The sequence below is a fragment of the Epinephelus moara genome, chromosome 8 (genome assembly GCF_006386435.1).
Source record: "Epinephelus moara isolate mb chromosome 8, YSFRI_EMoa_1.0, whole genome shotgun sequence".
In the NCBI taxonomy this organism is placed as follows: Eukaryota; Metazoa; Chordata; class Actinopteri; order Perciformes; family Serranidae; genus Epinephelus; species Epinephelus moara.
Window position 1 is genome coordinate 15,122,293 of NC_065513.1, and position 25,278 is coordinate 15,147,570.

General features: G+C 42.7%; 1 protein-coding gene across 2 annotated transcripts; it reads left to right on the top strand.

Moving 5' to 3' along the window:
• The first annotated feature begins 801 nt into the window (after positions 1 to 801).
• Positions 802 to 23,288, top strand: LOC126394881 (rabphilin-3A-like). Of its 2 annotated transcripts, XM_050052022.1 has the most exons (19): positions 802 to 1,041; positions 11,933 to 12,022; positions 12,138 to 12,149; positions 12,265 to 12,390; positions 12,540 to 12,669; positions 12,838 to 12,921; positions 13,008 to 13,179; positions 13,418 to 13,456; positions 15,094 to 15,279; positions 15,538 to 15,720; positions 18,513 to 18,592; positions 18,739 to 18,813; positions 19,258 to 19,367; positions 19,496 to 19,622; positions 19,713 to 19,769; positions 19,883 to 20,037; positions 20,732 to 20,813; positions 20,953 to 21,049; positions 21,141 to 23,288. In XM_050052022.1, exons 2-19 carry the CDS (start codon positions 11,949 to 11,951, stop codon positions 21,269 to 21,271), a joined length of 1,920 nt encoding a protein of 639 aa, XP_049907979.1. In that variant the 5' UTR covers positions 802 to 1,041; positions 11,933 to 11,948; the 3' UTR covers positions 21,272 to 23,288. The 2 variants fall into 2 exon arrangements, with proteins under 2 accessions (XP_049907979.1, XP_049907980.1); XM_050052023.1 differs by lacking the exon at positions 12,138 to 12,149.
• The last annotated feature ends 1,990 nt before the right edge of the window (positions 23,289 to 25,278 follow it).

Sequence of the window (25,278 nt, forward strand, 5' to 3'; positions counted from 1 at the left end):
AGGGGAGTATCCTCTTGTTTCGCCTGCAGTCTTTTCCTGTGTGTGGGTGTGGCAAACATACCCTGTAGCCGCTAAAAACTATGCCTACAATGATCTTAATCCAAATTATTGTAAAAGTAAGTGTGTTTCTGTATTTTTAGCACCGATTCCCCCTCATGTTACATAGATATATATTTTATAATAAAGCAAAATGAGCGTTTTTCATGCCTTCTTTGGTGCAATGGGAACTCCATCCTCTAGATGGCGCGATGTCTCCACAGTAAGAATCAGAGCGGGGCTATGCACTTATAATTGAGACACTGATGTTAGATTTTCAGTGGTTTATAGCCTATTTTGGGGAATTAAATAGTTGCTGCTAAACAATATATTTACCCAACTCATGTCACTAGAGGGGAAGTGCCAGTAATTTTATCATGTGTAGGAAATATAACAGTAATTCAATATAAGTGTGTTTGCTGCCAAATAGTAGGATATATTTTAGGATAGCCTATAAAAATAAAATAGAAAAATTAAAGATAGACTTAATTCTATTGAAAGCCCTTGCATTCAAATGGTGATGAAACTTTGAACACTTTGATACCGTGTTGTAATGTTAAAATAACATAACAAATAACAAATCATCATAACCAATGCATAACCTTATAAAATATGACTCAATGGGGCTGCGTGGAGGATGAGACAAATTTAGACACTGTTAAAGAGACAATCGAATCAGGTGATGACTGTCCACTTAAGCATCAGTGTTATCACTTCAGATCCAGGGGTTTCCTTCCCAGGGTACCAAGGGCTTTCCATCCTCCACGCAGGGTGGAATACGAGTTCCCACGCATTGTGGAGATCCGCTCTGCCTCCAGCAACAGACTAGGCTACTCCTCCAGGCAGAAATAAAAAAATAAAAGCACGGGTTTCGGTGACAGGCACCATGCGCAATGACTGACTCTGTGGTCGTATCCAGGCGCTGCACAGAAATTTAGTCCGCATCATTCCCTGACAGCTCCCTGCGAGAGAGGAGAGGAGAGGAGAGCAGGGCTGCATTCACAGGTAGGCTGTATGATCTCCTTCGAAGGATTTTTTAAACATTGCTCCCTCGACCTCACATCACTGTGAGGTTATTGCGTTTGGCCAGTGACTCAGTGCGTTAGAATTTCTCATTAACAAGTTGAATGAATGCAGCATTTCATTCACAAGAGAGAGAGAGAGAGAGGGGCTGCAAATGATCTCTTATGAGGGAACAGATTTTATTGCTTGTATTTATTAATTTGATGGAACACGTTTTGTCTTCATGAGCCTGTTACTTACTGAGTCATCTGAATGAAAAAGAAACATTTGTGTGCAGTGCAACTCAGTATTCATGGAGCTGCTGCTAATTAACCTATGTGAGGTACAAATGATGTAAATGAACATTTGATTGATTCCTTTGTTTTAGGGAAAACATGTCTTACTGAAAACATTGCTCTGCAGCAGATTGTATGATACATGCAGAGGTGGTGGTAGAGCTGATTACCTGCTTATTTGTTGCATTGATTTACTACAGCATGCTTTGGTGTTGTGATTATTTACTCAGTTTATTCATGAATGGCCGATGAATATAACTCTTGGTGTGGCTTGGTAGGCTTTGCTGAACCCCCTTTAAGGTGTATTAAAACAAGGCTGCTGGCTGGCTGTACTCCTGCAACATCGTTTTCTTGTTCTAGATCTGACATAAGCAAACAGACCTGGTAAGTCATGTGGGAGATTGTGTGGTTGCGGTCCCTGGGCGTTGCTGCAGGATTTTTAGGAGCGCACACTGGGTCTAGATGTGCCTGCAGACTAGGAGGAAAACATCAGAGATGCCTTCAAATGCTGATGTGGGCAGGGCAGCTCTCAACTCCAGCTGTGCCACAGGACAAGTGAATCAGTCGTCTACTTGTTGTGATGTTATCTCATCCTGCACCCATGGGTCATTACAGTTAGTGGGTCAGAGCAGAGCATGTTGTAAACAGACTTATTGGACCGTTGCTTCTGGTGTTAATATGGAAGGTGGACAGAAAAGAGAAGCTGGGCATCCGCCTCTCAGTTCCACCATCTCCAACTCCTCCTACAGACCTGAAGCATGGGGATTAAATGGGGGAGGGGAGAAAAGACTGAATGAACGGGTCTGAGAGATATCTGCAGCTGCCTCCTCTCACATGAGCAGCCACAGTAGTGATTGGACGACACCCTTCTGCTGGTACCTCTCTCTCTGTATTTTATCTGTCTCTCTGCCAGCCCACTGTTTTCTGTCCAGAGAAATTAGGCAAGGAGAGAAAGGGGGAAAATTGTTTCACAGCACTTGAAACAAAGGAAAACGAGAGATGGAGAGCACGAGGAAACATGGGTGTTAGGGGAAAAGGTGAAAATAGATGGAGGAATGAAGTAAGTGCTCTGCACGCTAACTGCATAATTTAAAGCTGAAGGATACAAGGGCGACTGTACCCATAATCCCATGTCTTCAGCTTGTCTTGCTCTGCTGTCTTTTCAACCATGACTGTTAAGAACCACCCTTGCAAGATGCATCATTTCTGACAAATTGCAACTACATCTAATGATACAAGAGATGATCCGCTGACACTATTACAACTATGACTGCATTCTGCATGAGATTTTAAATTTGGCACAGGTACTACAAACACATAGACTGGTGGACACACACACACAGCTTTTAATCATTCTGATTCTCGTCTTCTGATCTTGCCGTTACCATGGCCACAGTTGGTAAAGGTGCATGACTCTATGTTCCTCTGTGCTCTTCACAATCCATACACGCAGCTTGGAACCCAAATCACACATTATACTCTAAATATTTGTTTCCGTGCTTTGCCTTCGAGCAAATTATTAAAATATGTTTGTGAGAGAGATTATTCTGCCGTTTGTGGCCGAGCTTCAGAAGGGAGTGGCTTCATCTTCAAATTCTCATCAGAGCGGTGGATAAGAATCGATTCACTATCCTCTCTGAAACTGGTGATTAGATCTGCCTAAACACTGTGGCATATTGGAAAAGACAGTTGTAATTAATGTGGCCTTTAAGCAAAGTTCCCCCAAGAGGGCAAGGAGTTAAAAATCCAAAACAGAATCGGGCTGTGGTCGAATCACCAGCCTCTCTATATGCAATGCTTCTGTCCACTACCATTTATAATCTCCGACACATTTAGCTGATTAGAATCGCCTCTGTGTATAGCTGCAGTGATGCTCTCTTGCCCCAGAGACTCAGAGTGACGTCTAAATAAATGCATTTAAAGTCACATAGCCAAGCTTCTCAACACGGTTTTTTGTCTCAGAAGTTGGGCCAAAGCTTATTCTTATTGTTACATCCTTTCCAGACTAGAACATGCTCTTATTTGCCAACAGAGATCTGCTAAAAGCACCCGGGGGCATTGTACCTGCTAGTTTGCTGGTAGGACAAGAGGGAGGGTCAGATATCCAGCAGCTGAACCGTGCCAGACCTTTCAAAGCAGAGCAACAAAGACACAGATTCATGGATGAATAGGAGATCTGACTTGTTTCTTTATATGTAAGGAACCATATCTCAGCAGACCACCAGCTGCAGGTCAGTTCTGGTTAGTAGCAAGTAAGACACATAGTGTCATTACAACAGACCTGTACCGCGTTGATTTAATGCCCCTGTCTGGTGGTACTTGTTTCCCCGAGATAAGATGGGAGGAAATTGAAGGAGCATGACTGGCCAATGCATCATCAGACAGTTCTCAAAGTCCCACCTCTTACCTCTGGGGCATACTGGGATGAATCACCATCAGCCAAGCAAATTTGAGACTTACTGCAGGCTCTTGCAGTTAATTGAGTGCTCCATGTCCGATAACCGTTTACTTCTGTAGTTCTAAAATAAGGCCTGGACAAAAGAAGTCTCTGAATTACATCAAAATGTCTGAGAAAATGTGGGTCAGCAGACTCTTTTTCTGCTTCATTTGAGGATGATTACTGGAAAATGAGACGTATAGGATATGGATGCTATTTCGGTATGTTGATTTAAGAATGAAAAACACAGCGCCCACCCCTTCGAGGTGTTGGACATGGCCAACAGTGATAGCAGGATGACAGCACGGTAGCTTGTTGGTCACTGGATGGTCTTTCCTGTTTGTTCTCCAGCGATGCGGGACCTGGAGCCATGCCTGCCTAGAGTGCGTATTTGAAACATTGCTAGCTCTCACATTTGAGGGGTGAAGAGCCCTCACAGGTGGTTCCACAGATGGTCCCTGTCAGCGCCACTGTCTGTCTGAAAACATGGATAATTTGTCGACACCTCAGACCTAAAAGACCAACAACCATCCTTGTTTCCCAAAATAGAGTTGAATTATGTTCTCAATCTGTCCGAAGCTCTGTGATCTCTTTCTCCTTGAATCCACTGTTAAGTACATGATGTCTGAGATACTGTCCAAGTACATAAAGTGTGCACTAATGCCTTAAAGAGGGGACTTTTACATAGAGTGAAAAGCAATGGTGGGTGGGAGTTGTAAATAATTAAGAAATGCTGAGTGATGTTTTCCTCCTGCAGCGGAGAGTTTCTTGGTGCAGTGCTTTACAATCCTGCCCAGGTCCAGGCCTCAGTGTGTTGCTATGCTGGCAGCTCACAGTCCCTTTATGGGGGATGGATGGAGTTGTGCCATGCAACTGGGAGTGGGTGGCTACCTCGTGTTTATTTGGTCCTTCCTACCCTGTCTCCCCACTCGCCCTGCATGCCTGGTGTGTGAGCATTAGACATCAGCAGCTGAATACTGAAAAGAGTTACTTTATAAGACCAAATATTAAAAAAAAACTGTGACAATCCATTTACCAGAAAGTCAATTATTGCTCATAACGCAACCCAGTCGTCAGAATAAATGTTGGCATTGTCCGTTTTGGCAAACCATGGATATGTTTCATATGTAGAAGATATGTTGAAACTTTGCCCTTCAGTTTTCAATTTTATGTTGTGAGAATGCTGTGGTTAATGTGTGGTTAGGTTTGGGCACAATAACCACTTGGTTAGGTTTAGGAAAACATCATGTTTTGGCTTAAAATACCCTCATTTGTTGCTACAAACACGGCCGGTCATGTCCCAAACGTTCATTACAATATACCACCTTTAATCGCTACACATATGATTGGACATGTCTTGAACTGCTGCAAAAAACAACTGCTTTTGTCACTACACATGGCTGAACATGTTCTGAACTGTCATTAAAAGTTATCTGCTTTTGTCGCTACAAACACAGCTGGACTTGTCCTAAACTGTCGTTAAAAATCACTTTTTGGGCGTCGGCGGCTTAGTGGATAGAGCAGGCGCCCCATGTAAAAGGCTGTTGCCGCAGTGGCCTGGGTTCGATTCCAACTTGTGGCCCTTTGCTGCATGTCATTCCCTCTCTTTTGTCGCTACACAGGATGGACATGTCTCAAACCGTTATTAAAATCACCCACTTTTGTCATTACAAGCACAGATGGACATGTCCCAAACTCTTATTACAAAATACCTGCTTATATCACTACACATACGGTTGGACATGTCCCTAACTGTTGGTAAAAATCACCAGCTTTAGTTGGTTTTCAAACAGTAGTCTGCTGCTGTCTGCTCCTTGGCAGCCGTCTCATACATATGTAATGTACAGTATAACAAATCCATGGTTTGCAGACGTACAATAAGCAGTTTTTTTCAGGCATCTGGGCTGCAAAACCCTTTAGATTTGGTGTACTCCAATCATCTAGTATGCTACTTGTATTTATGGCCTGGTCAGCTGTGTGGTGGTGCCAGTTATAAGATTGCACATTTTATTGTGTAGAAAAACTGTCTGCGCAGACCTTGAATTTCTTCTTGACATTAGAGCCACCTACCACCAGCCCACATGTGTCACCACAAAGTGTGAAGGAGCAGCTGGTTGTACTTTTTGATGACATGTAGCCTACGTGTGAGTCAAGGTATTGTCAACTCGTTCATGTTTTTTTTTTTTTTTTTTTTTTACACTTCAGTGAAGGTCTAAAGATGACTCATAACTCAACAATAACATAGCAGTACTCATTAGTGGGCTTTACAGTCGTTTTCCATGAGTAGATGTAAGTTTGTTTTACATCTCTTTTGGTATTCAGTTCTCAATCATACAAGTCTTGTGCTTAGAATTATGAATAAGATGTTGCTTTCTAAGTTGAGATAGCAGCGTGGTTGGGAATGATGTTTATCTTGATTTAATATTGCCTTCTGTCTATCCCAAAGAATTTTATATTGGTAAATTTGACTTCAGATTCTCTCTCAATTAAATCTGTATTTATAGATGTGAGTGAATAAAAGATTTAAAAGAGAGAAAAAAATTTTTTTGTAGTCCTTCCTTCCCAAGTCAGTCCCAGATCACCACAGGACTTGTATCGAAACTGTAGACCAGCCAAGATTCTCCTGTCTGAGGATCTCAGGCTGTGTTCTGTTTCATAATACATAAAACTATCTGAGTTACCGCCAAGCCAGATGGTAGAGGAAGAAAAATTAGGATGCAATGAAATATGTTATTTTCCTTCTCTTCTTTAACCCATCTATTTTTTGCAGCTTTTACCATCTAAGATGGAAATATATGTACTGTATTTTTAAATCATTGGCAGTATAATATACAGAGAAGACACAGTATCACATTCATTTTATACCAAACATTCATGCTTCACAATAATTATTTTTTGGAAAGATGAATTCTTTTAGCATTGCATTGATTTCACGTGATAAATTATGCATATAAAGTCACACAAGGAGGTAGAAGCCAAGTAATGGCCAAGCTTAAAAAATGGTAGAGCTGAGCGAGTTTCTTGCAGCAAAAAAAAAAAATGTTTCTAGGTTGCAGTCGGGTCTTAAATAGAAAAAAGCAGTGTGTTACAGCTGATAAAACATTAATGGTCACAGCAAACTAAAAAAAATGTGTATGGTGTCACCAGGATCATTAAATCGTTGGTAGGGTGGATATGCTATGCTGACATGAATATCAGCTCTGACCTCTATTTAGCACCAGCTCCTCGGAAAAGGTTTTGGAGAAAAGTGCTGATCTAGGCCCACAGGGACTCTGCATTGGTTTGATGGTGAGGGTTGTTGGTGAATGATTTGGTTGCAGCTACTACAGTGAGGCTTTAGGGCGACATCCATTATACCTAAATAAGTTTTAGCCCAAGGCATGGAAATACGAATTGGAGGCCTGATGAAAGATAAATTAAAGTGAAACCAATTGTGGGGCTTTGCATTGATCTCTGATTCTCATTAACCCATTTAAGAAATGTCCTTCTTGGAGGATAGCGAGGGAATTGTTGACCTGGAATTCAAGTGCAGTACCAAGTCTTGTTTCAGTGTCAGTACAATCAATACATTTACAAATAGGACACCAAGCAGGGTGTAAAACAATAGTTAAATATGTTATTAAAAAAGGTGAAGTCAACAAAGCCACACTCATTTCATTAAGGGACTGCCCTTCAAGCGCTGAATGCAGTAATAATTGCTTTTAAGGCTGCATTCAACTATTAAAACATTGCTTTTATGCATTGTTTTTGCTGATCTCAGTACAAAGGAGATGACTCTCTTCCCTCTACCCCCCCTGCCCTGAAGCTCTCAGTGCTGTATCCATTATGATCCATGTTGGATCAATCCATCAATGTCCTGCTGCCTCGTTGTCACTCTCCCTGCTTTCCTCAGCTCTTCTTTCCACAGGGAAGTACCAAAATATTGAAAAAAATGATGGGCTGTTGGCCATAACAAGGCACTATTATTCGAGTCTACTCCTTTTTCTAGCCATATGTTCTGCAGTAATGAGTCATACACCTGCTATTGAAAGTCACATAACATTAATCTGTGCACAACACTTAAAGCTAGTTACTCATGCTGTGCATTTAAGTATCCAAGAAGAATGCATGGCTGTGTTTCTAAAAATGGATGTTAAATGTGTAGGGTGTGCTGCAGGAGTTGCGTATGCATACATCCCCTGAAGATGTACAGATGCAGATTTGTATTGACTATCCTCTCAGGCCCTGAGGAGGAGACACGGGTTTCTATATTGGTCCTCTCCACCCCCATATGAAACTCTACTCAGGAGAGATCCTGCTGAGTGGATGACTTATGATGATCGGGCAGATGACTAGCTTGAGTCGATGCTCTCCCTCCGGTCTTTTCCTGTTGTCATCTCACACATGATCTGATACTATTGGTATATTGGTGTATTTGTAGACACTGTTGTGCGGTCGCCTGCACAGTTCCTGGCACCACTTTCCACCACCGCCACGTCTGAAAGCATCGTCACATCGTGGAGGCTTGGTGACATTTTAAGAGAGAAAAACAGGAAAATATCTGCTGCTCCCCAGAGAAGATCCACCACCTGACTGAGTCATCTGATATGGGAGGAAAACACGTACAAGATGACTGTGGCACCAAGTCACAGATGACGCAGATTAGTTGCATTTATAACCTCTAGAGCATAGAGAATGACACTCTGAGGGCCACAGTGACGTCATAACTGCAGAGTAACAAGGCTCAGTATGACATTTTGGTCACGACAGTCCATTATAATTGGCCTCAGATGCATTTCTGAATATGTGCAGTCAGAGATGGAAACCCTCCCTGACTGCACGGTAGGTGAAACCAAGCTGCACTTTTCTATGTTTGAAGCATCAAAGCCTGTAGTGACAGGTCTTTATGAGAAAAGTGTGTACATGATCCTTCAGACCATCTCCTGCATGTTAATTGGACTGTCACCTCGGCAAAGAGTCCACTTCTGTGATGCAGTAACATCTCTCCCCAGCGCCACAGAGCTGACTTGTCTGAGTCAGTGATTACCCTGCCCAAGCCTGACTGCCCATCCTCCCATCTGTCTCTCTCCATCCACCTCTCCAGGACAATCATGTTAGACAAAAGTGGGATAATTCATTTTGGCAAGTGAAGGAGGGCCACGCTTGAGAGACTCGCTGTATATGATATATGCTGTACAGTACAGAGAGATGTCTGAGCCGTCAGACTGCTGCTGAGACGTGGAAAACGACAAATGCTCCCTGAAGACCTTGTTGCCACTGTTGGCTGGATGCAGCAGCATCAGAGGGAAAAGCCCACACCCAGAGTGTCTATTGATAGCACAGCGAATTTGTTGTTATTCTGTGAATCCCGCAGGCAGTGCAGCAACAGATTAGAGCTCAAAAGGTATGTAGCCTGACGTTACGCAGCATAATATGAGCAGCTGAATGAGGGAGACAGAGGCGCACCCCTCCCTTTCACTCCCTTTCACTTATCCAAGCTTCTATAGTGCTGGAGTTTAACTGCTGTGAAAAGCTAAAGACAAGTGAAATTGATTGATTTTCCTTTTAGCCTTATCATTATGCATTCCTTACTATATTGCTTCAATACAGTACCTGCACTCTCCTCATCCTGCACCATCATAACTCTTGACATTTGAGGCTTCAGAGAGGCTTTCAGATCCTCTTGTTGCTCCTTTTTTTGTCGGAGCCTGCTGGTCTTCTCTGACTGCTGGTACTTCCCCTCAGGACATACACTGCTGTGTGCTCCGGCCTGTGGCTGCTGCAGCATCACTCTATGTATTGTCTGGCAGAGGCTTGAAGCAGCCCCAAGTCAATTGCACGGCCCCCCCCCCACACACACACACAAACACACACACGCACATACACACACTGAGTAGACTTTGCCCACAGCCACTCGCCTCTGATTTCTGTTGACATCTTTGTATCGTCTTTACCATGTCACTCTGAGATTCAATTACAATTACACTGCCAGCGTGTCATATGGATGAGGCCATTGTAGGCAAAACAAAAAGAAAAAAAGAAACAGCTGACAATTCACTGTTTCCCCCGTCATCATTAGCACTGGGCTGTGTTCTCAGCCTGCATCATGCACACAAACCACTGCAAAGGCTTATCTCCTGTCATCGCGTGCTTCAAATACTTCGATGACACAGCCGTCCTGCAAACAATCCAGTCCCCATTTCACCGCACGGAGTGACAGTCACTTCCCGTCAGATCTTACAAACACCTGACCACACACCCAGTCCCACCAGCATCCCCTGAAAAACACTAAAAGCGGTTGAGCACTGTAAATACACGTACATCACTTTGGATGAAAACCTCAGCTTCAACCAACATGCCATGAACAATCCCAGTGCTGGAGACAAAGACTCTTAGTCATCCTTGTCAGTACACACTCACCTCCTCCTCCTCCTGTATCGTAGCATAATCGAGCCACTCCTGCTATATGGAACCATCTGTTTCTTTGATATGTGTGGAGTCGCAGACTGGAAGACACTTCACCATCCACTTTGGCATCATTTCACTCTGGTGATATACAGGAGGACTTGCTTTGTTGTCTTTGCAATACTCACACTAAGCAACTCCACCTCCTGTGAAAACCAAGCATAGTTTAAGCTTGTATTTAACAGATTCTATGTGTTTGTGTTATGCAGTGTTGCAATGTTTTCTTGTGTCCATTTATTTGCTTAAATATGTCTTTGGAAAGAATTTGATAAAGCATGCTTGGCAGGAGATCATACTGATTAGGCTGTACATTTGGCACCAGGAAATGTGCTTACGTTACCACTGGTAGCTTATATTTTGTTGCTATTTCAGGCTTGAAAGGATAGTTTGGATTTTTGTTTTTTAATTTAAGTAGGTTGTCCATAGTCAGTGTATTACCAACAGTAGATGGCGGTCAGCACAACCCCAGTTTGGAGAAGCAGGCAGGAGTAACGCCACAGAAGCAAAGCAATATACTGCTGTAGATGGGGGCAGCAGCAAAATGTATTTTAGCCACCATTAAAAATTAATACCCGTTTAAGTATACGCTATATTTAGATTATCTTTACCGCTTTACCTTCCCTTCAGGCAGCCCTTTCTGACAGGGAACTGAAGCCATTATATGCTCTCTTCAAAGCCACCAGACCCCTTTGACAGAAACGGTAATTTTACCTTGCAGAACACTGGAGCTGCTGGTCTACCACTGCCTCGATAGGTTAGTTAGTGTTATTGTGTGAGTTAGTGAATCCGAACTAACCATTTTAAACACCAAAGTCACACAATTACACAAACAGACTAACTGGTTGAGGCAGTGGTAGACCAGCAGCTTCAGTGTTCTGAAAGGTAAAGTTGTCGTTTTTGTCAAAGGAGTCTGGTGGCTTTGAAGAGAGCATAGATAACAGGTTCAGTTCCCCATTGGAAATGACTGTTTGATGGCAAGGCAAAGTGGTGAAAATATTCCAAATATAGCTACACTTAAACTTATATTGATTTTTTTTTAGGTGTCTAAAATGCATTTTGCTGCTGCCTCCGTCCACAGCATCACGTGGCTTAACTTCCTTCACGGTACTCCTGTCTGCTTCTCCAAACTGTGGGCGTGCCGAACGCAATCTGCTGTAGATAATACACTGAATATGAATTAGTGCCTCATGCAACCCGACTTCAAAAAATCCGAACTGTGTCTTTAATATGTAAACTCATAGGAAACAAGTAGATGAGAGGAATAAGAGATCATTACCTCTCTGGAAACTATGATTGATTGATTTGTTATTTGTTTGGCTTCTGGTCGTCACCACTGTGAGGTGATCATTATCTACCTTTTATTTAGCCCTGCATCACTGTGTAGCAATTAAAGGAAGTGTATCTGGTGACTTGCCAATTTAAGGTCAGCACTGTTGTGGCTCACAAATTTGTGCGCAGTATCCCTTTTGATGAGAGCAGCCCATGGCAGCGGTATAGTCAGTGCTGCATAAGCATGAGATAAGGATAGAGGGGAGCTAAAAGTGTGGACTCAACACACATAACTTGGACACAAGTCAAACTTTTAAGAAATAAATTAATTCCCACCCAAATAAAGAGCCCTTATTAAAGAGCTGGCACCTTTTCATGACACTAGTTTAAGTTTGTTGGACTGTTTCATGCTGAATCCATCTCTGTCTTTCTGTCTGTGCACCTGCAGACTGTGACAGTGCAGCATGACGGACACTGTGATGAGCAGCGGCTCGGATCGCTGGGGGTCCAACGACAGGCAGAGGACCATGCACGCAAGGTAAGCGTGATTGTCAGAACATATTCGTATTGTCAAGCTTCTCTCTGAGTCTACCAACCCTATGCTGTCTCCTTTGTTTCACCTGCATCCCTCTGATGTGTGATCTGTGACACAGTGATAAAGAGCAGTAAGTAGACAAACCCCTACTCCACCTCACTTATCTGCATAATGTGTATGCAGATGTGTAATAGGATATGATTTAGCAGCATAATCTCAGCTGGGGAATATGTTTGGCTTTACAGGGGCAACTGGACCATGCAGCCAGGCCCTGGTCCTGGTCCAGACCTGACAGATGAAGAGAAAGAGATAATAAACAGTGTGATTGCCCGTGCTGAGAAAATGGAGGCCATGGAGCAGGAGAGAATTGGGTGAGAGATCGTAAAACATGCAGCAGTTTCCCTAATATCTACATATATAAAAACAAAATCACCTGTTTAGATTGATGACGTGCATACATTTGGAACTGGGATGATTAACGACAGTATTTTAAATAAGATTTCACCCTGTGCTGCTGCAGGCGCTTGATAAACCGTCTGGACGACATGAAAAAGACTGTGTGTGGGGATGGACAGTCCCGCTGTTTGCTGTGTGGGGAGCAGCTGGGTTCACCTGGGGTCAACTCAGTGGTGTGTGAGGACTGCAAAAAGGTAGGTAATGAGTCAGCCAATTATTAAAAGGCACACAAACCTGCTCCCCTGCTGCAGTTCACACAGAAGTTGAGAGAACACAATAGGTCATGGTCTATGAGCTATGTATTTGTAATTACATTGTGAATGGCGAACAGCTGAAAATCTTTATTTTCTCCTGTCGTGTAGAACATGTGTACCAAGTGTGGCACACAGTGTAGCAGTCGGCCACGTGCTGTGTGGCTATGCAAGATCTGCAGAGAACAGCGAGAGGTGAGTGCTGTACACCAGAACACAGATAAAATAATTAAATTGTCTGTTGGAAAAGCCTGTAACACATTTATGTCTGTTTTTTTTAGGTGTGGAAGAGGTCTGGTGCCTGGTTCTTTAAAGGATTTCCTAAGCATTTCCTGCCATCACCGATGCCATTATCTAAACCAAGTGCGGCAACAAGTGCCCAGGAGCCAGCAGAGCCCAAGGTGCCACCAGCCTCTAAGCCCAGGCAGGAAGTAACTCAACCACAACCACCAGGTAGATTTGCACCTTCAGCCTCAGTCTGCAGTCTTTTTCAGTCATTCAGAATTTTTACATTAGACAACATGGCGGTCCTTATCATAAGTTTTGATTGACCTGAAAGTTTGTTGCTTCAAACAATTGATTGTGTTTATCATTGTGTAGTCTCGCCACCAGACAATCAGAGATCTCCACCTTTAGTTAAGCAAAGCGTCTAAAGACTGACTTGTGAGTCTAATCATTGTGTCTCTCTCAGGTCAGAGCCAGGCTCCTGCTTCTGAGCAGCAAGTTTCAGGTATTCAATTTTTCAGTATCTAGAAATCTTTAAAAAACGATCTGCCAAACTGTCCGAGCTGCTTTTGGGGTTTCCATTTCTCAACAGTGCTGCCTGCTGTTTTTTAAAGTTGAACAGAAATTTGAATTGAAGTAAATAAACAAAATTCTACAGCTATCATGGATACTTTTCCATTTTTCAACATAGGATATTTTCAAAATGGGTTGAAACCATTTTTGCATACTGTATTCTGCATACATCGTTGAACGCGGGGCCCTGTATATTCCCATGAAAGTTGCTCAGTGGCGCAAAAAGCCAAAAGGGCTTGATTTCAATGGCATGAAATTACCCAGGTCTTCTGCATCGTGGGGCTCATAGATCAAGCGCAGTACAGACTTTCGCCAGCCAAGCTACTCACTTCCAGTTTAGCGCTCCACTAACTTGAATGGGATAAAATGATTTACTCGTACGGCTCTTCTAGACTTTTGAAATGTTATCGGCCTGAATGGATCCTTGCAGGGGTTGTGACATTCAAAACAATGTAGCCACTGATTTAAAGACATCTATTTCACAATGTAAGTCCATGGGAAAGTGTTTTGGGGCCAAATGGCATCAAATGATGGACCCAGAAGTTGTAATTCCATGGTTTGGCCACTGTGTAAAATTGGCTTCGAAGCCCGGCACTGTTCCTGGGGGCTAAGCCTCTGGGTGGGCGTTTCCCATGGCAGACTGATGTCTCGTGGCCTGTTGCTCAGAGACGTGCTGTCAATGTCCATGGTGTGCTACTGACAGTAGGACGCCATACTGTATAGACTACAAAGATAAGTACAAGGAGTCCCACTGCTTTTTTTTCTCAACAAGTCTACCATGCATTGGCTATTAGCAATATAGCCTAGCTTGTTATTTAACATGTATTTAATACATGCTGAGTCATTGGTAGCTCCTACACATCAGCTGTCTGCTGTCTCTACAGGAACATAAATCAATTCAAATATGGTCTTGTTGGTAATTACAATTTTGACCAGATAATTAGGCAAGTCAAAACAAACATATGCATACACGTTTACATACATACATAGGCTACATATAAATTTTAATTTCAGTGCCACTTTAAACTATTTTTCAAAGTGCCACCTCTTCAGTCTCACTAGATCAGCATCTGTACACAAATCTTCCTGCAACCCTGCCTCTCATTGCTCTTTTCAAACCTTTTATCTGCTTCCCAAATTTGGCAGTGCCACCCACTGTTGCTGAGGAGGGGGATGAGAGCTCAATTAAGCTGTCGGAAGGTGCATGCTGTGACATGGGATGAGCCTCCAGGTGGTGCTGGCATGATGGGTCACATTGTATCATTTCACACCTTCAGCGTGATTACCTGAGCAATATTATTCTCCCATTAAACAGAGGTTCGAGCAGGCAGGCAAACCATATAGCTGCTGCATGTACAGTAGTTGGCTGCCACAGCTTGTTGTACTGTATGTAGGTCAATGCCTTTGCAACGAAAAAGCTGCAACATCAAAAGTATCCAGAGAGACTAGGGAGTATTACAGATTCCACTGCAGTAGGAGCCTGAAGTGCTGTGATTATGCACGTCTCCCCAATGTATAGTGTGTGTGACTGTGTGTTTACTGTGTTATGCTATTCATGCTTATTTTTAGGACCAGAGCCACAGGGCCGTGCTGGTTACCCACCTGTGGCCCCTAAACCATCCGTTGCGCGCATGGCCACAGGTGGGGTTGGCCCTGAAGAGGCGGGGCAGGACAGCCCAGTGGTGATGAAAAAGATGGTGCCAGTCCAGAGCTCCAGACCACAGCCTGCTGCATCAGCCACCATGGCCCAGCAGGGTGAGAGACATAATCCTTTCCTGAGAGGCAGTAGCAGATCTTTCTATAGGGGATATAAATAGCCACCTAGGGCACCACCAGAGGCGGAGATAATGATAAAATTGGGGTGGGGTGGGGTGTAGGGGAAGCTTGCCCGAATGTGCTAGATCTGCCACTGTTTTCTTATTGTCCTGTCTGAAGAGTCCCAAGCATTAACCAAATATTCCATTCCTAGCGGTGTTATTTTGTGTAGTCTCAGATGTCTGAATGTGGTTCCAGGTTCAGCGGCAGGAGATGGAGGGGCTTACTCCTCCGGTGTGGCTCCTCCAGAGCAGAGAGCGCCTCCTGCAGCAAGAGAGGACAGGAGGCAGCCCGCTGCCTACAGCGCTCCTCCCGCTCGGCAGCAACCTCCCAGAGCCGAGGAGGAGGAGGAGGCAAATGACTATGACTCTGATGAAGCCAGTGAGTACACCATCTGCTCACTCTTCTTGTAGAGTGAGGTAGCTGATGCGTCTAGTTTAATCTCACCTCGTGTACAGTTTGACACGAGTGATTTCTTGTCATTCATTTAAGGTAAATAACATCAGATGGGTGTTGTTTCTTATAATAAAGCAAACATATTCATCATACAGTATTGGGCGTTGATGACAATTTGGCACCATCTCTGCTCCCCTGAGGGATTCTTAGTCATACTGTGCTGATGCTTGATTTCTGCCTTTTAGTCTGCTGGTAATAATTCATATCTATAAATTGCCCAGTAGTCCCAGCAAACAGGAAGCATCATTCTGGCAGCTTCTATTGAGCTGGGTAGAAAATGACAAATGATAAGCACCATATGTTGTAGAAGCATGATAATCAATATCCGAGGAACCGAAGCAGAGGAAGATGTGAATCACTAAGTCAATAGTGATACATAAGCTATGTGGTCATACTTTTTTTTCATATATCCCACATCCTGTTTTAATGATGAGAATGGTGCCATGCCATTCATGTTCTGCGCCTGCAGCATCAAGCGGCCTTTATTCTCTCTCTGGGGGATTGGGTGTTAATTTATTTTATTGAGGTCCGGGAATATGGAGCTGTGCAAATAATTTGAGATACAACAGGGCTAACAGGATAAAGATTCCCCTTGTGTTTGATCCAATCCCCTGTGTTGGGATGGGAAATGGCAGAAATAGCAGTGGTTTCATGTGCCCGTTCTCCACAGAGATGTGGCGGTATTAACAGTTCGGTCCTGTGGCGTTAACTGGTTTCACTCGCTTGGCTGGTTATAACTTCCTCAGTACTGTTGATTTAAATTTCCTGGTTGTTTCAGCTTAATAAAAGATACATATTGTATGTTCAGTGGAATAATAATTTGAGGTCTGGTCTCCACAAGAGTGCGCCTTGATGTAAAACCATTTAAATCCAAAACAACATCTGATCATTAGATACAGATGGATGAGCTAGTGTTGCTTATTTTTATGGCTTTAAACTCCAAGTTCTGTGGGGAGATCTTTGTGCCTTTGGAGCAGCAAGTTGGTGGTGAATCTCTGCCCAGAAAAGTTACACAGTTAAATGAGAAAAATTAACAAATGACATTTGATCATTTTGTCCCCCAACAGCAATGCTAGGCAATGAAACTCCTCCAAAGAAAATGTGTGTGGGCAGCATTTCAGTCCAGAACCTTATTTTCTGATTTTCTTCCTTTGAGACTTGAGTGTTTATTTGATTCCTTTCATATTATATGCCCCTGCTTTGTAATGAGATTTTTCTGCTGTTTACTTTAAGGTTCATGACGGTTCATCCCAAAATCAAAAATACACATTTTTCCTCTTACCTGTATTGCTATTTATCAGTCTAGATTGATTTTGGTGTGAGCTGCCAAGTATTGGGATATCGGCCATAGAGATGTCTGCTTTCTCTTGTATATAATGCATATCACCGTGCAGAAAGAAGGGTGCATCTACTTATGGACAAGAGGCTCATGCTTGTACCCAGGAAACATTAGCCAGACAGTGATGTCATGTCCCTGGCCAAAAATGGTCGCACTCGGACATCAAAAAGTGCAACATGGTCATGAGATGAACAATCAGATGGGAAAGTTGATTGCATGTCTGATAATGGTCCAGTTTTACGAACCAGGAAATATCGATCATATATTGCTATGAAAAAGGCAAATTCATGTATGTTTGTTTTTTAATACAACATGTTATTATAAACTCAATTGTGTGGTTGTGATCAGACAGCCACACTGTGGTGTCCATAGATGGCTAAAGACTAGTGTCATTCAACGTCCATTTTTTAGGTACAAAAAACAGGTTTATGCCATTAATGGATATCTAAATGTGAATTATATTCCTGTGACATCGTTTTTTGGCCTGTGGTAGTTGTGAGAGCCGCAAGTCTATATTCAAACTGTCTTTGATCGCACATGGGAGATGTAGCCTTCAGGTCTATATGCCAGAAAGTCAGGTGACATAGGATAAAGAGCCACAAAGTCCATGTAGAGAGAGGAGGTTGTAGTGAATGAAGGGATCAAGCACAGGACTTTCCCTCAGGAGAGTCCTGTGTGAGTCACCGTTCATTATTTATTCATGTTAACGTATTTTTTAATGTTGCTAGTACGTCCAGGATGGACGTCCAACTGTTGGTCAGCTTAAATTGCAGACGTCGCCACAATGTTCATTTTGGAACTTTTTTTTTTAACCATAACAGGATGTCTTGATTGGATGTTCAAACAACAGCCATTTAATGTGTCAGTGTTTGCTGGACAAACTTGGACAGCACCAGCTGTAAACATTAATGGCTTCCTTGGCTGAGCTGTAACGTTAGCTAGCTCAGTGGTGCTAGGTGAGCTAGCAGTAGATGCACGTTTCCTTTTGCACAGTGATACAGTCGGCAGGTGTAGTTTGGTAGAAAGAAAATAGTTCCTATATAAAATAGGCCACAACAAGCTCTGTGGATTATCTTGAGTAAGTGGACGTAAGTGCTATCTAGTTCCATTATATTATGATTGATTTCTCCAACACTCGGCAACTCACCCCAAAAACAATCTAAATTTATAAATAGCACTACAGGTAAGAGGAAAATTATGTATTTTTGTGTCTGTGTCTGTCTGTTCTGGGCTGGTACTTATTCTCACTTCAATTCACAAGTTGAATGTTGTTTAATTACAAGAGAAATTTTCCCCGTATTTATACTCTCAATTATTCAAAAACAGACTTGCTGTCTCTCTGTAGTCTAATCTAATGACTGGTCTGGGTCTCTTTCAGCCACTCTGGGCTCTCTAGAGTTCAGTCTGCTCTATGAACAGGAAAGCAACAGCCTCCACTGCTGCATCATCAGAGCAAAGGTACCACTATTCTCCCCATTCTCACACACAAAGGGACAATGACAATCAAGTGGTTTATGTTAAAAAGCTCCTGAATGGCACTTAAGCTTAATTGCTCTGCGCTGTTCATGACGATATGATGGATGTGGTGCTCCATTTCTCCTCAGGGACTGAAGCCCATGGACTCAAATGGACTGGCAGATCCTTATATCAAACTACATCTGCTGCCAGGGGCTAGTAAGGTAAAATACGCACCTCTCCCACATTAAGCTTTTACTTCCTTTAAAAGATGTATTACCTTGACATCCTGCTAAGCACCAAAAAGGGTGGTGATTTTAGACCCCCGTGGTTTGATGACAGGCATTTCTGCTAGCTCAAGTCTGACACCTTGTGGTCTGAATTGACAAAATCATGAATCGGCATGGGGGTGATGTCTACAAATAGATATTGAGACATTTTTAAATTAAGTAAAAGTTGCTGTGAAGGTAAATTGTTAGGATATTGTAATTATACTGTGCTGTAGTGGTGAATGAACATGTTTGAGCTGCATAAACATCTTTTGGTGGGAAGCAGCGCTATGTAGATTCTCCCTGTGATGAAACTGTCAGATGTGTGAGATCTTGAGTTGCAATAACATGCCTCGAGATATTTCAATTCCGTTTTTTGATCTAACCTGCATCTATCAGTCTAACAAGCTGCGCACAAAGACTTTAAGGAACACCCGCAATCCCACATGGAATGAGACGCTCACCTACCACGGCCTGACAGATGAGGACATGCAGCGCAAGACCCTCAGGTGGATACTTCACATCAGAGTCAAACTTTAAATCCCTCTGTTTATGTGTCAAACTTCAAGTGCCCTTGGTTGACTCTTTTAAAAGTGGAACAGATTAATATGATTCATATCCTCTTTGATTTCCTCAGGCTGTCTGTTTGTGATGAGGACAAGTTCGGGCATAATGAGTTTATTGGGGAAACTCGAGTGGCACTGAAGAAACTGAAGATGAACACGAAGAAAAACTTCAACGTGTGTCTCGAGAGAGTCATCCCTGTGAGTGCAAGTCAATTGCATTCAAACAATGCTTTCTTCTCCTCATGTAGATCTCTTATTGACCTGCTGTAATCTCACCCCACCCAACAGACAAAGAGAACTGCAGCAGCGGGGGGAGCCAGAGGCATCTCTCTCTACGAAGATGAGGCAATGCTTTAATTTCCAAGCATGTCTGAACGTGACAGATTCCTCAAGAGTTTCATCCAAATCTTATCATGAGAACTACTGAACTATTTCCCCCTCTCTCTGCTCTGTCTCAGCCAGGGAAAGATGGTGGAGAGGTAGAGGAGCGTGGCCGGATTCTGATCTCACTCATGTACAGCTCCCAGCAGAGCCGTCTCCTTGTGGGTGTTGTGCGCTGCGTTCACTTGGCTGCAATGGATGCTAATGGCTACTCCGACCCATATGTCAAAATGTAGGTAGAGCAGGATGATGCATATGTTTAGATTGTAAATGTGTGCCCCTAGAAATGGTACAAATTTATATTCTATAGTGTCCTATATACAGGGGCTCAAAGTGCTTTACAATATGCAGAAGGAACAAAGGAAGAAAAACAGGCAAATTACAAGAGGGGCAAATACTGCTCGATAAAACCAAGCAATCACATGAATAACAAACAAAAGAGGCAGCACATAGCAACAACTGGTGCGCTAAAAATATGTGTGAGATAAAAACAAGCAGTGCTATGGAGAAAGTGTGCAAAAGGTAAAAATACAACAAAGGAAAGTGACAGGTAGTTAAAGGCAATGCTGGATAATGTTCACAGAGCTTGCATCTCTTATGGCCTCAGGTAGGAATTTTAGGGTTATGAATAAATTGTAGTTTATCAATGGATTGTTTTGGAAGACCAGTGAAGAGAGTGTTACAGTTGCCTAACTTGAAAATAAATGCCTGAACAGGTTTTTTGGCATCTTGTTGGGATAGGAACGGCCATACCTTTGCAGTACTTCTTAAATGAATGAAAGCTGTTTCAGTCATTTTCTTTATGTAGGATTTTAAATTTAAGTCTGGGTCAAGGATAAAGCCCAGGCTCGTGACCTCTGATTTAACCTGTGGGGCCAAGCTCCTAAGTCTGGCAATAACTAACTCAACTCTATTAAATTTTACAGATGTCTGAAACCTGACATGGGGAAGAAGGCCAAGTGCAAAACACAAATCAAAAAGAGGACTTTAAACCCAGAGTTTAACGAGGTTTGTAAGAGAGTTCAAGGTGAAGGGCTGCAATCATTAAAAATTCTGTCATTGTGTTAACATTCTTTGAAACTTGCGTATTAAAGTAAAATGGGAGTGGCTTTGAAAGTGATGAATTAATGTCTGGATCAAATTTCAGGAATTTGGCTATGAAATCAAACACAGTGAGCTGGCCAAGAAGACTTTAGATATCTCTGTGTGGGATTATGATATCGGGAAGTCCAACGACTACATCGGTAAATATCTGACACGTATCATTACCCTGATGAAATAAAAGTCACCTGCTCACCAACGCCTACCTCTCACACGTCACTTCCTTCCTGACAGGTGGGTGTCAGCTGGGTATAACTGCCAAAGGCGAGAGGCTGAAGCACTGGTACGAGTGTCTGAAGAACAAGGACAAGAAGATTGAGCGCTGGCACACCTTGTATAACGATAATCACGTTGCTAGTGATTAACCACTTGCCTCCTCACAGCATGAGCTGACACCTCCCTACTTGGTTTGCATTCATCTCCTAATGCACTTTGTTTTCTATTTTATTGTGTTATCTATTCGTTCACTACCTGACCATCACACAGGCTAACTCACTCCCTTTCCCCTGATGTACTATACTCTGTCCCCTTATTATTAACAATTCCTCTGCCTGTGCTGATACTTTATCTGCCTCTGGGACAAATCATGGCATAAATGAATTAGAGATTTCACTAATATAACCAAGACATCTGTGAACTAACAGCTGCACAAGGACCATCATGCCTGTCAGTGATGTTATATACTATAGTGTGCTGAACTTGACGTGCTAAAGAAAATGAACTGCACTGGCACAGAACTAGAAAAGCAATATGTTATGGCATCCGAGGTCAAAAACCATCGTTTAAAGTCATAAAATCCTCGATCGAGCTTGTGCCTGAAATTTATTAGGCTGTCAGGGTTTTGTTTTTTTTCTCGTGCAATCACGTCATGCTGTAGTGTAACACTTGGAACTGTATAAGCATGCCAAGCCACAGACATAAGAAAACACACAGCTTCGCCTTCAGATACTTCAACTGTGCCCACCTGTCCTGAACATATTGTATATTTCCATGAAGAAATGTTTACATACTGATACATTGCTCAGGTTAGGATAGACATCTGATAGACAGATGATTCATAAGTCAGTGGACCATGAGCTAGATGAATCTCTCATCAGTTGCTGTTAATTTGTGATTTAAAATTATAGCACACCTAGTTAAACGTTAGGAGTTTTATGTATAGTTATTCAAGCTGTGAATTATGATTTGTGGGAAGTATTAACTGTGTGGTTAGAGAAACTGAAACGTGAACAGAATTTATAATTTCTCTGTTTTTATCTTAGTTTCTTGGTGAGGATTGGCAGGATTTGCCTCCTGCTACCTCCACTCTTCTGAAGCTCGTGGTTCGCTCTGACACCTCAGAGGTTTTCTACTGTAGTGTTTACACTGAATGCACATGGTCAGGTCTCTTACAAGTTCCCCCTCGCAAATTTTGGCTGCTCCGCTTATCTAAAGAGAAATGTTGGAACAGGTTATGTCAGCTTTACCTGCATGCACTGACTGTGCTTGTGACTGGCGTGCCTGGGGCAGCCCGCTTTTTACCCCACTGCACCCTTTGCACAAAGCAGGGCCCTCTTACCCCTAAGCCCCGCCCTTAAATCATTCGATGCTTTGTACACTAATCACAGCAAACCAAGGAAAGCACACCTTACAAAGGGGAATGACCTCAAATTTATACAGCTGTTTGCAAGTTATTCCAATGTCAAAACAAACAGGAAAACAAAAAATCCTATGCATGAAATGTCTTGTGGTTCAAGATATATATACTTTGTAAGAAACTAATGCTATTGTAATTCCATTAATGTTTACACTTCTTCCCCATAAACATTCCTGTTAATACTTTATATAAAAGAGGCCATATTCTGCATGACTATGGTGACTATGGTGTAATCTGATTAACGTGGTCCGATAGCATCCACAGGATAGGCTGATAATCAACTGAGCACATCATCAAAAGACTTTGTCCGACACTATCAGTAGCAGATATTGAGATGAATCTCGCTCTTTGAATGACACATTTTTGTACATACACATCCAGATCTCTCCAGTGTCTTGTTCTCTCTGCACAGCCCTCTCTAACCCCCTGTGGCAGTGATTCAAACACCCACCGGTAGCATCACACACTGTCATATGTTGTGCTACTTCTGCTACAGTGATCATCAGATGATGATCAACACAAAAAAATATTATTATTTTTCTGTTTAACAGGCTTCTCTCTGAGCTACACCCATGGTTGTCTCTAGGCTACTTGATTCTGCCGGTTCAGTGGAATGTTTCTCAGTTTATCTGTATTTGTACATAGATAGTGCATGCACTGGAAAAATATGTATGTTTGCAAATAACTTTGCATGTAAAGATTTTGCAGAGAGTTTACACAGATCAATAAAATCTAATGAAAACTGACAAGCATCCTGTGTGTGAGGGCTCGTGATTAGAGTCAAGGTGTGACCGTGATAACCTGCAGACCATCACAGAAGATAAAATCAATGGAAAAGGGAGCTACATTATGAATCTGACAAGTTAGACAACTGTGACTGAATGAAGACAGCAGCTGAAGAGCACAGTCTATAGGGTATAAAGAGGGGTGTATCCTGGTGAAGGCTTGGGTGGCATGGTGTTCATGAAACTATTGTGTGGGTATGCCACCAAACCATATCTCAACTTTGCCACACCTTAACAGGTGTGTGTGACCAACAGTTTGAACAGGTTATGACAGCTCCGTAGTGTTTTGTTTTATCCAGGTGGAGACATGGCCCCATGCAAAGTCTCCACCTAGATTAAGTCACAATCAGGACAGTGACGTTCTCAGGGTTTTATAAATTGCACAAAACCAGATGTACGTCACTCAGACAAGTGTGTGCACTGATTAGTTTGTTCAGACTTGAAATCTATAACTTTCAAAATCCTCCAAAATACCTTTTTTGCATATAGAATTTAAGATGAAAGCGATTAAGGTTACAGTGCATGTGGTCTGACTCAGACCACACGCACGCGCATTCCTGGGAAAAAAATGAGGTGTGTCATATTTCTGACGAGCCCCCATACAGACACACCAATAAGAGGACCTCTCACCAGAAACGGTTTACGCCGGAGGCACACATGCCCTCCTCATATAAAGACAGACGTCTGTAAGCCGGTTGGCGCAGAAATACCGAGGCTGCATTTCAAATGTAATAACTCGTTCATTCAGACATTCATTTAACCCTTTACTAGTTTTAAACTGGATACAGCCATCCTGCACTGAGATGCAAATCAGTAGCCTACTTCAAGTTATTTTCGCCTTATCGTCGCCTATTTTATCCAAAGCACGAGATGTGATCGGATCAGGTCCCTCCTGTCTCAGTTCCAGTCCTGCAGATGACGGACAGACACGCGTCACCTTCCTGCGGCAAGACGCAGCCGGTGTGCGCACCCTGTACCTCACATTGTGGTCCGAGGATACGCGACCGGTAGGATGCAAGGTAGAAACCAATCCACGTGTCACGGAGAGATACCGCACTCACTGCGAAAGTAGCGGCACCCAGGGTCAAGAAATCACCCAGAGGTTAAATATCAGCATGCTGTTTGCTCCGGAGTCTCCCTGCGCGCGCTCCTCCAGTGCGCAAGAGTTTACCAGGCGCAGGAGAAGTGACGGGACAGAGGGGAAAACTCGGATGAAACGCTCCTGGCTTTTCCCAGGGACGCTGTGGTGTGGCCATGGAAGCAGAGCGCGCAGTTACGAACAGTTAGGTGAGTTTGGTGAACTCTGATTTTATTATTTTATGTATTTTTATCCCTTATGTGTGGGCCTATTGCTGGTAAAAGAGGGCATTAGTGGTCAAAGGAGACACAGGGGAAATGGTTGATGGGTATAAGCATTACAGTGTCACTTCCATGTGGTATATGTACACAGAGGTGTAGCACCAAATTCTGGGTCCTATGCATGAGCCGCCCCTGTGGGGCCCCCGCCCTTCCTCTCTTGATCCATGTCTCCCTGAGGCACCTTTCAATTTGTCATTTTTAAAAAGTCAGTTTCTTTCTTTCTTTTTGTCTTTCTTTTTTGGAAACTTGATTTCCCTCTCTCGGGTAAAGACAGGACAGTGTACACTAGTGCTCCAGCGGCTTTGTCTCAAGCAGTCACTCAGTTCTAGCTGCATTTAGAGACAAATCCTTGTGCATGGGCAGACTAAAGTATGGTGTGACTTCAAGGGGTGAAAGAAGCCTCAGAGAGTTTCTGCTATTTTTTTATACAAAGTTCAGTCTTTTACCCAATTTATTCAGTTATAAATTGTTATTATAATGTTATATTATTGACTTTTATTTATCTCATTTCTAATTTTCATACTATTGTCATTGTTGATACACATGAGCTCTTGGCCATGTTTATTTAGATGGTATTGGTTTGAGCACATGT